Genomic DNA, 14,775 nt, shown 5'->3' on the forward strand with positions numbered 1-14,775 from the left:
TTAACATGCTTGACAAAAGAAAGATGCACTTAATTCATTAACAGCATCCTGACAATCACACTGCCAAAGAGAAGGCTGAAGAAACACTTTAAGGTAATAAAAGCTCCTATGTCATTGATAGCATGAAGATGGACTGGCATCAAGGTCTATTTTAATGTTATATTATTACTGGTCAACCTCTTTTTACCTTGCTGACATTTAACAATAACTCCTGGTAAGTTGAATGATACTACAATGGTATCCATTCCTCTCTATGTAATATGTAAATATATCATACTAAAGTTTTAGTGTTTATTGATCAAATAGATAAATGACCATTTACATCCAACCATTTTCTTACCTCCCAAATCCAGACATATTATATGAGAAAAGTTAGTGTATGGACAGTGATAAGGTTTGGATATTTGTCCCTTCCAAATCTCATGTTGAAATGTGATTCTCAGTGTTGGGGGTGAGGCCTAGTGGGGGCGATTGGATCATGGGGGTGGATCTCTCATGAATGATTTAGTATCATCCCCTTGGTGATAAGTGAGTTCTCACTCAGTTCATGCAAGATCTGCTTGTTTAAGAGTCTGGGACATCTTGCTTCTCTCTGTCTTCCTCCTGCTCTTGCCATGTGGTGTGTTTCCTTCCACTTAACCTTCACATCATGATTGTAAACTTCCTGAGGCCCTTACCAGAAGTGGAGCAGATGTTGGCCCCATGCTTACTATACAGCTTGCAAAACCATGAGCCAGTTAATCCTGTTTTCTTTATATATTACCCAGTCTCAGGTATTCCTTTATAGTGACACAAGAAACATCCTAATACAGACAGTTAAACTAACACCAGACACAAACGTTTATTGGAATATTTTATTTACATTTTATATTTAAAGAGAATCAATACAAATCGGGACATATTTACAGCATTTCAAATCAGCGTACAAGAATGCAATGGTTTCATCCATTCAGCAAACAAAAATACATGTCTGTTTTATTTTTGCCTAAATTCTGCTAGAATTTGAACAAAATTCTAAAACAAAAGATAAGCCACACAGAGTACAAATAAAGTGCATTTTTAAATAGCTCTATTTAACTTTGGTGGATGAAGCTTCAAACTTTGTATTAAGGCACCTGGAATTCTCCCCTGCTTCTTTTTCAAACACCAGGAAAATGCATTCACAAAATTTATAGTTACATGGACAGAATTTTAGTTTATCTAATGTAATTTTAGCCCATTTAGGTCAAACATAAACTCAATTTGCAAAGTAACATTGTTTGGAAAACATTTTCAACAGACTAATTTTACAGAACATTTTTTTCTGTAGACTAATTCATGCACAAAGATCAATGACCAATATTAGTGTTACTTACTCTGTCATTACCATTTTCAAACAGTATGATGATTCATATACTGTGCTTTTGAAAAATCCCACAAGTTTGAGAAATAGTTACACAGTATTTTGTAAGGAACCTTTTTGTCTAATCTTGTGTCAAGTTGATGTCACTAATATACCAATCAATTCAGTTCATAATCTCTGATAAACTATGGTTGACACTCACATGAAGTACATTCAGCCTAATTTTAAAAACAAGAAAAAGTTAAAATGAATATTTTGCTTTAATCTTGTTCTATTAACTTAAAGTAGCTTAAATAGACATTTCAAGAAGAACTAGCCTAAGTTTGCACTGCTTTTTACATTACAATTCCAGATCAATATAAGCACCTGGAGAAAAACCCTGACACATATAGCCCAAGCTAAAGTAGTAGTATTTTTCATTAAGATACTATCATAAAATAAAGTGATTACAGCTACTCCACATTTTAAAAGCAACATGTTTTTATAAGAAAATTGTTATAAATGAAAAACATGACTTCTTGAAGACAGTTTTGAATGTCTAAAAATGTTGCTATCACTATTGAGAGGAAACTTGCCTATGAAAAACATTATAATGAGTTTGTGGAAAAAAGTTAACAGGTTAAATATTTTAAGCCATTTAACTATAGCATATTAGTCATCTCTGCACTTTCAGTATCACTCTTATTTTATTAAATTTATCCAGTTTATTAATAGAAACTAGGCCCTGATTGGCAGTTCTGTTATTACTAACGGTTCAAGTTTTCTATTGACACAGACTTTAAGATTTAATTTCTCGAACAGCAGTCTCTTGATCAGGAGTTTCATCTTCTTCAAAAGTTGGGTTGTCAACATGAGGAACAACATCCACTGACACAGAATTTGCTTCATGGTTTACCAGCTGTAGATTTTCATCTAAAAAAGAAATAGCAATTTTAGGATGATTTTGCCCCTCTCTTCTTTTAAGACAAAATTCATCATTTAGTTCCAAGAAGTCTTTCTTATTTAATTTCATCATACTCTGATTATCATACTCATTCCCTGTACCTTTAATAATTATATGATTTATGCTATATCTTACATAAAGCATATATGGCATTATTATATTGATTTATAATTGCCCCTTTTTTGATTCACATACATGGGTTTATTTCTACCCAGATTATAGCCTCCTTAAGAGCAAAAATTATGTCTTCTACTTCTTCCTTACCTTAAATATAACAAGCTGTTAAATCTGGCTATACATTTTTTAAGTGTCCAAACCTGGGAACTTAAAAAAATTACCAATGCTTCTTCATACACATAAATATAGATAGATTTAAAAAATCAACCAGGAAGTTGGAAGGATGCCCAAAATTGAATACAAACAGTAATAAATGAACTTAATTGTATTATAAATGAAATACATAATCATGTGAAGAGCACAGGGAAGAAAACAACTAAACTTAAATAACATTGGAAAACAGTATTTTGACTCTAACCTGTAAGGCTAAAAACAAAAAGAACCGTACACTAGTTACTGACATTGTTTTACACAGGGGTATGTGTTAGCAACGCTGAAACTATTTTATGTATATTCTATAATTGAACAAATAAGTAAAAATACTGTGGATAAAAAGAGTCTTTCTCCTTTCACTGTCGGAGAAAGGAGTTACAAATAAATAAAGGGAGAGGCCAGAATGAACCCTGTGGTGTTGGATTGGAATCAGACGTATTAGTAGGGTCATTGTTTTTCAGATAAATAGATGAAATGACAGATAGAGAAATAATGTATATGTATGTGTATATTTGTGAGAGTAAATATATATATTTTCTAGTCTTATTCACTAAAAGGGCCAATAGCAATGACACCCCAGTAGCAATAAACATGCCTGTTGCTCAGATTCTGGTTTTGAAATACCATTCTCCAGTAAAAGGCCTCCTGAAGAAGTGGCTGATTCTAGGGCTAGGACAGGGAAAGTACAAGGTTAACCTAGATTTTAGCCTAGGGACCAGCAAACTCCAGCCTACCCGCCATAGCTAAAAGTGTTTATCATGGTTGTAAAAGGTTGTAAAACAAACCAACGAAAACAAAAAATAAGGGTATGAAAATGAAGACTTACGGCCTTCAAAGCCTAACATATTTACTATGTGGCCCCTTACAGAAAAAGTTGGCTAATCCCAGACCTAGAACACCTTGTGTTACCAGAAAGTAAGAAAGTTGAAAGAACACAGAAATCAACTTGAACAAGTTCCCAATGACCAAATCTAGGATGATATGAGCAAGGGATAAATGATGAGAATGATATTATAGAATGAAAGAAACATCTAGGATCCTATAGTATAATAAATAAATAATTGAATAAATAAATGGAGGAGAAGGAATAGTTCTTCCTTACATTAGAAGTTTAATCAATAAATGTACAAAGAATGATGGAAACAGAAAATCACCATTTGGTAAATACTTCAGCAATAATTACTGCAAGCAAGAAGCATCAATGACTGCTAAAAGTAGTGGGTAGAAGTATGATGAGAACCAGGACATTTGTGTAGTCTCCAAGTATCTCTCTATAAGATATTTAATAATTACAAAGGGAAAAATAGTAACTTTAAAGGGAAAAACCTGGCAGACACCACCTTAACCAAGTGGGCAAAGTTTGAATCATCAGTAATAAGACACCAACATCATGTGCTTCCTGGAATGATATGGGGGCACTGAAAGGGGCACAACATCAGTTCTGTAGTATTCTTGACAAAAATGGACAATAAATTTAATCACTCGGAAACAGCAGACTTGCCCAAATTGAGGGACACTCTAGAAAATAACTGACCAGTAATCTTCAGAAGCATCAAGGTCGTGAAAGACAAAGAACGAAGAAGTGTCACAGATTGGAGACTAAGACACATGACAATTAAATGCAATGTGAGATCCTGGGACAGAAAAAGGACATTAGTGGGCCAACTGGTGAAATTTGAGTCAAGTTTATAGTTTTGATAATAACATTTTATCAGCAAATTTCCTGGTTTTGATAATTGTATATGGTTACATAAGATGTTAACATTTGGAGAAGCTGGGCAAAGGGTATATGGGCATTTTTTGTATTATTTTTGAAATGTTTTTGTCAGTCAGTCTGAAATCATTTCAAAAGTAAAATAAAAAATACCTGTGCCCGGGCCCTGCACCTCATGTTAAATCACAGTTGCTCTGAGGTACAGCCCAAACATCAGCAAAGTTTAAAATCTCTCCAGGTGATTTTCATATACAGCCGGGATTGACAGTAGGGCCCTTATTCAATGGTTCTCAAAACGTGGTCCCTGGACTAGTAGCATCAGTATCACCTGGGAACCTGTTAGAAATGAAAATTTCTAGGCATCACTCAAGACCCACTGAGTCAGAAACTCTGATGGTGACCTCTCTGCTTTAATAAGCCCTCCAGGTGACTCAATGAATAGTTTGAAAACCAGTGCTCTAATAGAACTTAGCCCAATGATGTGACACACAACATGAACTATGTGTATTTACAAAGTTATGCAAATCAACTATCACCATAAGAATCAATGGCTAATACAAAAGATGAAAGATTCTTAAACTAGTAATATGTAATCCCAGACAAAATGAAATCTGGTTTAAGTGGTCATTCAATCAACACAAATTTGAGTATCTACTATGTGCTAGGTGCTAGATAGACAATAGCGAATATAAGACACTGTTCTTACCCAAAGGAACTTTAGAAGTTTTAATACAATTCAGTGTAGTAAGTGCAATGATTGAAGTTCTATGGAAGCCAACAGCAGGGCCATCACATCTAGTCAAGAGAGGCTTCTCAAAGAGGTGTCAGTCTTAAAGGAGAAACAGGAGTTATACTGGGCTCCCCTAATTTCTTGGGTAAGGAAGAATGGAAAGAATAGGCAAAGAGAAGATAGTGGCTCAAACTATGACTGTGGAATTAAGGTTGGAAATTAGGGGACAGAGTTGAGAACACAGATGTTTAATCAATAGGAAGGGGAAGTGGGAAGAATTTGGGATATCCTTAGTTTCTGTTTTGGGGCACTTGGGTGAGTATTACTATTATCCAAATTAAGAATACAGGAGGAGGAACATGGATTGCTATTTCATTTGCTTTTCAAATCTCTGCAAAATCTATTGTGCTTACCTCTTCCCCCATCCCACCCCTACCCACAGAAGAACAGAACACAAAAAGAGTAGATTGGAATGTTGTTTTTTAAAAGACTAGCAATAAATTATCTTGTACACTCTCTTTTATCTTTACTGAATTCTATTACCACACAATTATGAGAGTACAATATCATCTGGAGCAATCAGACAATGATTCTCTATTATAGGTAGAATAATCCACCCATTATTAAGATACTTATAACTAGTTTATATTCAAGGGAAGATATATACAAGAAATACAAAGTTTGCCTCTGCATGGTTATATTCATTGTGCTATCTTCAGAAGTGGTATCTATGGCACTGATAAGCCTATGAGGACAAAGGTTTATATCATAGGAAGCTGAAAGTTTCATAAGTCATCTTGACAATCAGTTTTTGTTTTACTTTTATGCTAGAATTAAATCATCTCAAAACGAGGATTGTTGAGAGAAGACTTTCAAACTAACAAAAACATGGAAAAGATTGAGGTTAAAGGGAAAATGATTTTTACAGGGGTTTTATCTTTATAGGGAAAAACAGAACTCCCTAAAATTTCTCATTTGGCATAAAATTACTAAGTTGCAATATGAATTCATATGAATTTTGAAAATGATATATTCAATTTTAGTTTCTAACAGTTTGTTCATTTCATGGTAAATAGTCAACAGGTGGCAGCACATACCATTCTTAAACAGTTTCCTATTTGCAAAACATGGTTTCTGGAGAAGCTGGGCATAAATCAAGCTTTTGTAAATTGAATTCTATTTTATCATTTCAGAATTCCTTTATCTTAACTTCTGCTTTATCTGCAATGAACAATGGCTTCTAAAGTTTAAAGTTTCTCCTTACCCTCTGTAAGTAGTTAATAAGCCAAGATTTAAATGCATCAGAGAGAAGCATTCCAATAAATCTTTCTTTTGTAAATAATCCCCACTCTGATGCATTTCATCTATTTCAAATACATTTGAATATATGAATATTAAGGTAGGGGTGCATCCTTCATGGCATTATTTTAAGCAGAAAAAACTTGGATCATAATAATGGCTGAATAGAACAAACGCTAAAAAGCAAGAGTACTATACAGGCATATGATCCACAATGAATTGTAGTGCACTCATTAACCTTTAGTATGCTTACTTGTTGACTGCACGTGTTCCTCCAGAGGTGGTTCATCTGCTCCCTGTACTGAAGCATATCCAGATGATGCGGTCTCGCTGCGATTATCCTCTTCATGGGAGGAGGCACTATTGGATGTTTCATTGGATACAGGGACTTGTAAGGACACTGATCCATCTTCAACATCCACCTTTAAAGAGCATTTGAAAAAATTAAAAGCCTTTCAGTGTACACGCTTTACCTCGACATATCACTTCAAAGTTTCTTTATAGGTGACTCATTGCAGCAATATTTCTTAACCTTTTAAACCTATGATCCCTTTTGATGGTCACGGGTCTCTTGTTTGCCCCAGTCAAAACAGAGTAACTGGGTCCACCAATGGGGTGAAAGATGCTATAGGCAGAGTGTACTCTCATCTGATATGTTCATTTGAGTGATCCCAGCACTTCATAAAATAATGCTGGGTACAAGTTAGGCCCTAAAAAGTCATGCTGTCCCCTATGGAACTTGAGAATCACTGTCATCTATGTATCGTCCTATGTCAAGATCTGAGCTTGATTTTATATTGTATCTTGAAAATAGGCCTTTTTTTCATTTACCAAATATAAAATTATAATTTAGTATTTATTATGCTTTCTCAAATTATGTCTGCTTATTTAACTCCAAGTTTGGTCATTATGCAACATTAAAAGATTACAAAAATAGAAAGAGGGATGCCAAGTTGGTGGTTTACATGGTTATCATTTCAAATTCTGACCAAATAATTGAGTGTATTTGGAAAGAGGGAGGAAGAAGGAAAATGGAGATGGCCCAAGATGGCACCTCATTGTCTATATGATATAAATATGTCTGGTTTTAGGTATAAACTGTAAGTATGGCATATTACATAGCTAAAAAATAAGGATGTTATTTTGTTGTTTTCCCCAAAGCCCAGGCATATATTCTTCATATAAATAACATATTAATGTTTACCTCAATTCCCAAAGCTTTGAGTATGTCACATTTGCACATGGGGCAAGTCCTGTGTTCTAAGAGCCATGGGTCAACACATGTCTTATGGAAAATATGGCTAATGCAGAAAAAAACATAATTATCAGTTGTGAAGTAGCAACATTTGCCTAATATACATTAACAGATTACTTAGTGTAACTTTTAGTCTTTGAATGGATGCCTTTTCTTTTAAACACACTATTCATACAATGAAGGAGCCACAGAAACAAAATTTGGAAATTCCATAATACAGTACTTTTAAATGTAAAAGCCTCACTACTCTAGCTCCAAAAAAAAAATTTTCAGTACTCATTTGAAAATGGCTAGGATGCTACCTGACCTAAGACTTTGCTCATTATTTCAAATCTTAAACAGTTATAATTCCCTAACTGATAAATGGTACAGTCATTCTCAATAATATAGTCCAATATAGTATTGAGTACAACAACACAGTACTGATGCTTTAGGCAATGTGATATGTTCCAAGAGCATCACTATTGTATTAAATAGCTAAGAGAAGGAGTGTTAAGAACAACCTTCAGGAGAGGGATAATTTATAAAACTAAGGAATGAACACTTCCAAATAGATGCTCATGAGTTGATTTCATTTTATTTTTTTCTCGATGGATTAGAATACATTTAAAAAATATATATATATATAGTGCTGGCTAGGTTCTCAGTTTTCTATGGAATTAGTTTAGAACAAATTGAACCAGATTACAGTTAGACTTATACCAATTTCAGTAGTATTAATAAATGAATGAACATAAAAATAAACCATTCTATATTTAAATGAAAATAAGTTAAAAATAAACATTTTTAACATTAATGTGGAAATATTCAAAATAGTTTTCTTCCATCACAATCATTTTTGTGGGTCAGCTATTTTTATTGAAGATATAGAAGAAAATCAAACTTACTTGCAGGTTAAGATGCGTACCAAATCATTTGGTTTATACAATTCAATACACACAGCACAACTGTCTCCATCAGGGCCAATTTCCTACAAGCAAGTAGTTATTGTTACTCTGACAGATAAGAAAAAATATATTAAACTGCAGAAGAAGATCAGAACATATATGTACTTAACCAGCCTAAATTCCTATAAAAGGAGGAGCATTATATCACCGAATGGTTATGTAACTGTAAAGTTCCCAAAGGTGATTTAAAATTATCCAGACTTTAAAAAGGTAAAAGAATAAAGTGAAACAAAAGGGGAAAAGAACCAAGAGAAACATGTAGCACTGATTTAAACTATTTTTCCTGATTTTAGAATTCATAAAATACCATTTGTACAAGTTCTATAACTTTTCTCATTAAAAAAATTAAGGTATAATTCATATACAGTAAAATTCACCCTTTTAATGTACAGTTCTGCATGTTTTGAAAAATATATAGTCACTTAATCCTTATCACAATCAAGATACAGAATAGTGCTATTACTCCCAACAAACTCCTCCAAACTCTTTGTAGTTATCCTTTCCTCTCATCCCCACCTTCTGGCAACCACTGATCTGTTTTTATAGTTTTGGCTTTCCCAGAATATCATATAAATGGAATCATGCATTATCTAGCTTTTGAGTTTGGATTTTTTAAACTTAGCATAATGCATTTGAGATTCATCCATAATGCTGTATGTATCAGTGGGGTTCCCATCACACTTTTATTGCTAAATAGTATTCCATGATATGTATGTACCACAGTTTATCCATTCACCAGTTGAGCAATATTTGGCTTTTTTCCAGTATTTGACAATTATGAATAAAGCTGCTATGAACAGTTGTGTTTTTATGTGAACATAGATTTTTTTTCTCCCTTTAGAGTAAATATCTAGTAGTGAGATTGCTAGGTGTTACGGTAAGTGTATTTTCAACGTCAGAAGGAACTGCCAAACATTTTCAAATTGGCTATACATTTTGCATTCTTACCAGCAAATGAATGAGAGTACCAGTTGTTCCAAATCTTGACCAGCTCTTGGTATTTTCAGTTGTATGTATTTTAGCCATTCTAATGAATGTACAATGGTATTTCATTGTGGCCTTAATTTGTATTTCTTTAATTATTAATGATGTTGAACATCTTTTGTGTGCTTATTTGCCATTCATATTTTTTTGGTGGATTGTCTGTTTTGCTTGCCAGTTTTCTGTTAGGTTGTTTGTATTCTTACTGTTACATTTTGAGAGTTCTTTATATTCTAGGTACTGCTCTTTAACAGACATACGATTTGTAAATACTTTCTCCCAGTCTGTACCTTATCTTTTCCTTCTTCTAACAGTGCCTTTCAAAGAACAGAAATTCATTATTATTATTATTATTATTATTATTATTCTTTAAGTTCTAGGGTACACGTGCATAACGTGCAGGTTTGTTACATATGTATACTTGTGCCATGTTGGTGTGCTGCACCCATCAACTCGTCAGTACCCACAACTCGTCATTTACATCAGGTATAACTCCCAATTTTGACAAGGCCAAATGTACCATTTTTTTTTCTTTTTTGGACTTGTTTTTGAAGTTATATCTAAGAAATATTTGTCACCCAAGTCATGAAAATATTTTTCTTTAAAGTTTTCTTCTAAAAATTTCATAGTTCTAGGTTTTATGTTAAGGTCTATGATCTATTGAAATAATGCTTACATAGGGTATGAAGAATGGATTTAAGTTCTTTTTTGTTTGTCTGTTTGCTTGTTGCTTAAGGATATCCAATCACTGCATATGGATATCCAACAACTGGCTATCCTCCTGAAAAGGCTATCCTTTCTTCATTGAATTGCTTTTGCACTTTTATGGAAAGTCAATCGACCATATATGTGTGGGTTTATTTCTGGACTCTCTCTTCTGTTCCGTTGATCTATAAATCTATCCTTTTTCCAATACAACACTATCTTGACTGCTGTGATTTTAAAATAATTCTGCAAATCAGGTAGTATGAATCATCCAAAGTTGTTCTTTATCAAAATTGTTTTGTTTATTCTAGTTCTTTTGCATTTTCATCTAAGCTTAGAATCAGGCTGTCAATTTCTATCAAAGATTTATACTAGGATTTTTATTGAAACTGCATCAAATCCATAAATCAGTTTGGTGGGGAACCGACATCTTAACAACAGCAAGTCTTCTGACCCATGAACATGGTATATGTTTCCATTTATTTAGATCTTTTGTGATTTCTCTCTTTCATTAGTGTTTTACAGTTTCATGGCTTTGGTAAGATTTAAAATGGTGTATTATTTCTATAAGTTCTATAGCTATTTTTGAAATACATGTTTTACCCATCAATGGTAGTTTTCAACTATCCTAAATCTGAAAATACATATTCAAGCAAAGTTACACTAAAGCATTGTATTAGTTTCCTGTAGTTGCAGTAACAAATTATCATAATTCAGTGGCTTAAAACAACACAAGTTTATTCTCTTACTGTTCTGGAAATCAGAAGTCTATAATCAAGGCATTGGCAATACTGTGCTCTTTCTGGAGTCAGCAGGGGAGAATCCCTCTCCTTACCTTTCCCAGCTTCTAGAGAGTATCTGCATCCCTTACCACCTAGCCCCTTCCTTGTATCACCCCAACCTCTTGCTTCCACTGTCACATCCCTTACTGTACTGTGGTCAAATCTCCCTCTCTCTCCCTCTTATAAGGACACCACAATTATATTTTGAATCTACCTGGATAATCCAGGATAATCTCCCCATCTCATGACCCTTAACTTAATCATATCTGCAAAGTCCTTTTTGCCATATAAGGTAATATTCACAGGTTCAAGGGAATAGATATCTTAGATATCTTTGGGGGGCCATTATTCAGCCTACCTCTAGAATCAAATACATATAAAAAGTCAATAAGGTTCATAAATGACAATAAAAGCATACTTAGGAAGAACATTTAGCCTGAACAATGGCTTGGTAGCACTGCTTTAAAACAAGTAGCATTTAAAAGTCATGAATGTACCTTGTCTCCTTGTTTCAGTGTGCGTAGTTGAAGCCTTCCAATAGCTTTTTTAGCATCTGCCTTTAATTGCCTCTGTAAAAAAAACAGCAGGTATTAGAAAAACTATTTTTTAAAAGAAGTATGATGAAAAAGATAGAGAGGATCAATAAATATTTCTCAGGTAAAAGTCAATATACAAACAAATTTTAAAAGATAAAACTTAATTATCCATAATAAATGTCCCATTTACCTAATATCAGGCAGGATTTTCCAAGTTACTGAGACTTTTCACTTACTATGTTTCCCTACTTTCTTAAACAATACTGTTGGGACCATAATGGTAAAAATACATTTCCCCCACCCCTAATGGATTCAAATGCTATTAATTTTCAAAGCAATCTTCCTATTTGTAAGCTCAGAGGACATTAACATGCATTTTTTTCCAATTTCCTTTTTGAATCATGTCTTGTTTGGTGGAAAGTGCATAGGATTTGGATTCAAATGGTTCAAAATCTGACTTTGTCACTTACTCAATGAATAACCCAGCACAAGTCATTTAATTATTTGAGCTTGTTTATTTATCTATAAAATGAGGGTAGTACCAACCTTTACACTGTTTGGTATTAAGAAAAATATTGGTGTTTATAACCACGATTGCTTTGTGAAGAAGATTGATTCTGAGAGTGGTCACCTTTTATTGTTTCACTGAGCATATATCTAGATGTGTCTGGATATGCAAAAGCAAGCCACAGGCTCATTTATGGAATAAAAACTAAAACATTATGCATAATTGAGTCAGAAGTGAAGTTGCGGTGTGGGAAGAATCTCCCAGGTGAGGGAAAGACTATAAAGAGAGTCTATATAGTCCAATAACATTGTCCCTCTAGGTGGGGTGAACCAGCCAGAGGAAAAAATCCCAGGTGATATTTGTTAAGATATTTGGCATCAATTTGAAGTTATTGGTAATGCTGCAAATACTTCATTCCCCTTCACTAAAGTCTACTACATACACGAATGCCTCAAGTGAATATAATACACATATGAATTGAAGTATAACACTTGGCAGATGCTGTGTTGATATGGTGAATATTTGTCCCCTCCAAATCTCATTGAAGTGTGACCCCCAATGTTGGAGGTGGGGCATGGTGGGAGGTATTTGGGTCATGGAGGAGGATCCCTCATAAAGGGCTTAATGCCATCCTTATGGTAATGAGTGAGTTCTCAGTTCACGCTGGTTGTTTAAAAGAGCCTGGCATCTGCTCCCTCTCTCTCACCCTGTGACACACGTGCTCCCTCCTTTCCTTTTTTCCATGATAGGTAGCTTCCTGAAGCTTTCATCAGAAGCTGAGGTTGGCACCAAGCTTCTTATATAGCCGGCAGAACCATGAGGCAAATCAACTTTTTTTAAATAAATTACCCAGCCTCAGGTATTCCTTTACAGCAACACAAACCTGACTAATACACGTGTGGAATATAACAGTAGCATATGCAGGATGGCAAGATAAGTGATCTTTCTATTTTGAACTGTAAAATGAACATACTTAGAAATTCGGCAAAAAGTAGGCCCCTAGAACCAGAGATCATTGTGAGAATGTAAGCAGCTTCCTTCCTATATGTACCCCCATCTCCAACTGACATTTATGTTACATGAAAATTAGAGATAATATAAGTATTTAGTATAATGTCTGGCATATAGCAGACACTCAAGAAAATGTTTATTACATAAAATGTAAACTACCATTCATCAATAAGCATAACAGGTACTTGCCAACATATATTTGCTACAAATGCTACAAATATTTGTAGCTACAAATGCTACAAATGCTACAAGTATTTGTAGCAAATATATTTTGGAAGGTAGGAATCCATAAGTATCAGTATGTGAGAAATCTCCTTGATGTTCAAATCTGTCTCCTATGTAAGATATCATTTTGTGAAAGATATTTAACTTAATGCCAAGGAGAATATTAGCCAAAGTATTTCTTTGCTGTCACAGGAAAAGCAGAAACCTCTCAGATTATTACCTGACCAGCAAATAGGCCTATCAGAAACAGTGAATAGGAAGGCCTAGATCCTAAGAAGGAAAAGAGGTGATAATCAAGGCACTTTCACTCCCATTTTGGGACATAATTGTGAACTAAAAAAATTCTATGATGGGACTTAATTTCAGCACAAATATCTTCCCTTCTATTTTGTTACTTGTAAGATAATAATAGAGTGACAGTGAACAAAGGTACACCTAGGATCTTTAGATTACCGAGCCCGACATCTAATCAGACAGAGAAGAAAACTGATGCTCAAAGAGGAAGAATGTCTTGCTCGAAATATCAGAGCTAGTGTCAGCCCCACTGAAGTGCAGAGTTATATCAAAGTAGCTATTTGTTTTGACTGTAGCATGGAGTAGGAAACTACTCCTACCATTTCCTTACAATATACAGTTGTTATACAGTTTAAAATTTTTTTATATCCATTACCTCATTTAATCCTCACAAAAACCCCCAGAAGAAGGTAATATCCTCATTTTAGAGATGCTCAAGTGGAGGTTGAAAAACTAAAATAACTTATTCAAAAGGGAATGCAGCATCTAAATAATTAAGCTGGTACTGGAACTCTGCTCTTCATATTCCAAAAGTCCATTACAATATAACCATCCATAACTCAGCTGTCTTTTGATGTTTTTCTAGCTTCTGGATTCCAGGGTCTGTCAAACTGTGGCAATCCTTCCACCTGTATGCCTACCGGGTCCTGGCCCTGGCCCACACACCTACACTTCACTACTTTCTTTTCACATAGATCATGAGTCAGTTGGACATCGAGAGGAGAAAAATGCAAATGAGAAAAAAAAAAGAGCCAGCAAGAAGAAATGGGGAAAAAATGTAATGTAGTTGATGATGTCTTTCAGAATCATTTTGCTCTTTGTCCTTAAAGCAATTGTAATTTAGGTTTAGGCAACAAGCTGTATAACACAGTTTGGGAAAGCTCTCATAAGGAAGTGATACCTCTCTAGGGTATTTACTTGATTCAGTCTATACAGTCTGATTTCTCATTGCAAAATATTCCATTCAATACAATATAAATGTCTGAATATCCAGTGCTAGTGCTTATCAATTTATCAGGCATTAATGCCAAATATATAACTTTCTTAATTATAGCCAAGACTATAATGCAAATTAATTTGAAGTGTAGGATCAAAGGGAAACTTTGTATATAATGTCTGAGTCTATGCCCAGGAGAACAGTAGAACTTGCATTAAGGCCAATGCTAGAAAATG

At 34.2% G+C, this 14,775-nt stretch overlaps 1 protein-coding gene across 2 annotated transcripts in view; it reads right to left on the reverse strand.

Moving 5' to 3' along the window:
- Positions 1–839: 839 nt before the first annotated feature.
- Positions 840–14,775, reverse strand: part of RNF128 (ring finger protein 128) — a 101,945-nt gene continuing 88,009 nt past the window's right edge. Inside the window, exons 3-7 of one of the 2 annotated variants that reach the window (XM_003918089.5) lie at positions 11,526–11,597; positions 8,501–8,583; positions 7,563–7,659; positions 6,612–6,780; positions 840–2,254 (exon numbers count right to left, since the gene is read on the reverse strand). In XM_003918089.5, the coding sequence (XP_003918138.1) occupies positions 2,121–2,254; positions 6,612–6,780; positions 7,563–7,659; positions 8,501–8,583; positions 11,526–11,597 (555 nt within the window). In that variant the 3' untranslated portion in view covers positions 840–2,120. The remainder of the gene's footprint in view (positions 2,255–6,611; positions 6,781–7,562; positions 7,660–8,500; positions 8,584–11,525; positions 11,598–14,775) is intronic. The other variant, XM_003918088.5, reaches the window with a different exon arrangement.

Source organism: Papio anubis, chromosome X (genome assembly GCF_008728515.1).
Source record: "Papio anubis isolate 15944 chromosome X, Panubis1.0, whole genome shotgun sequence".
Taxonomy (NCBI): Eukaryota; Metazoa; Chordata; class Mammalia; order Primates; family Cercopithecidae; genus Papio; species Papio anubis.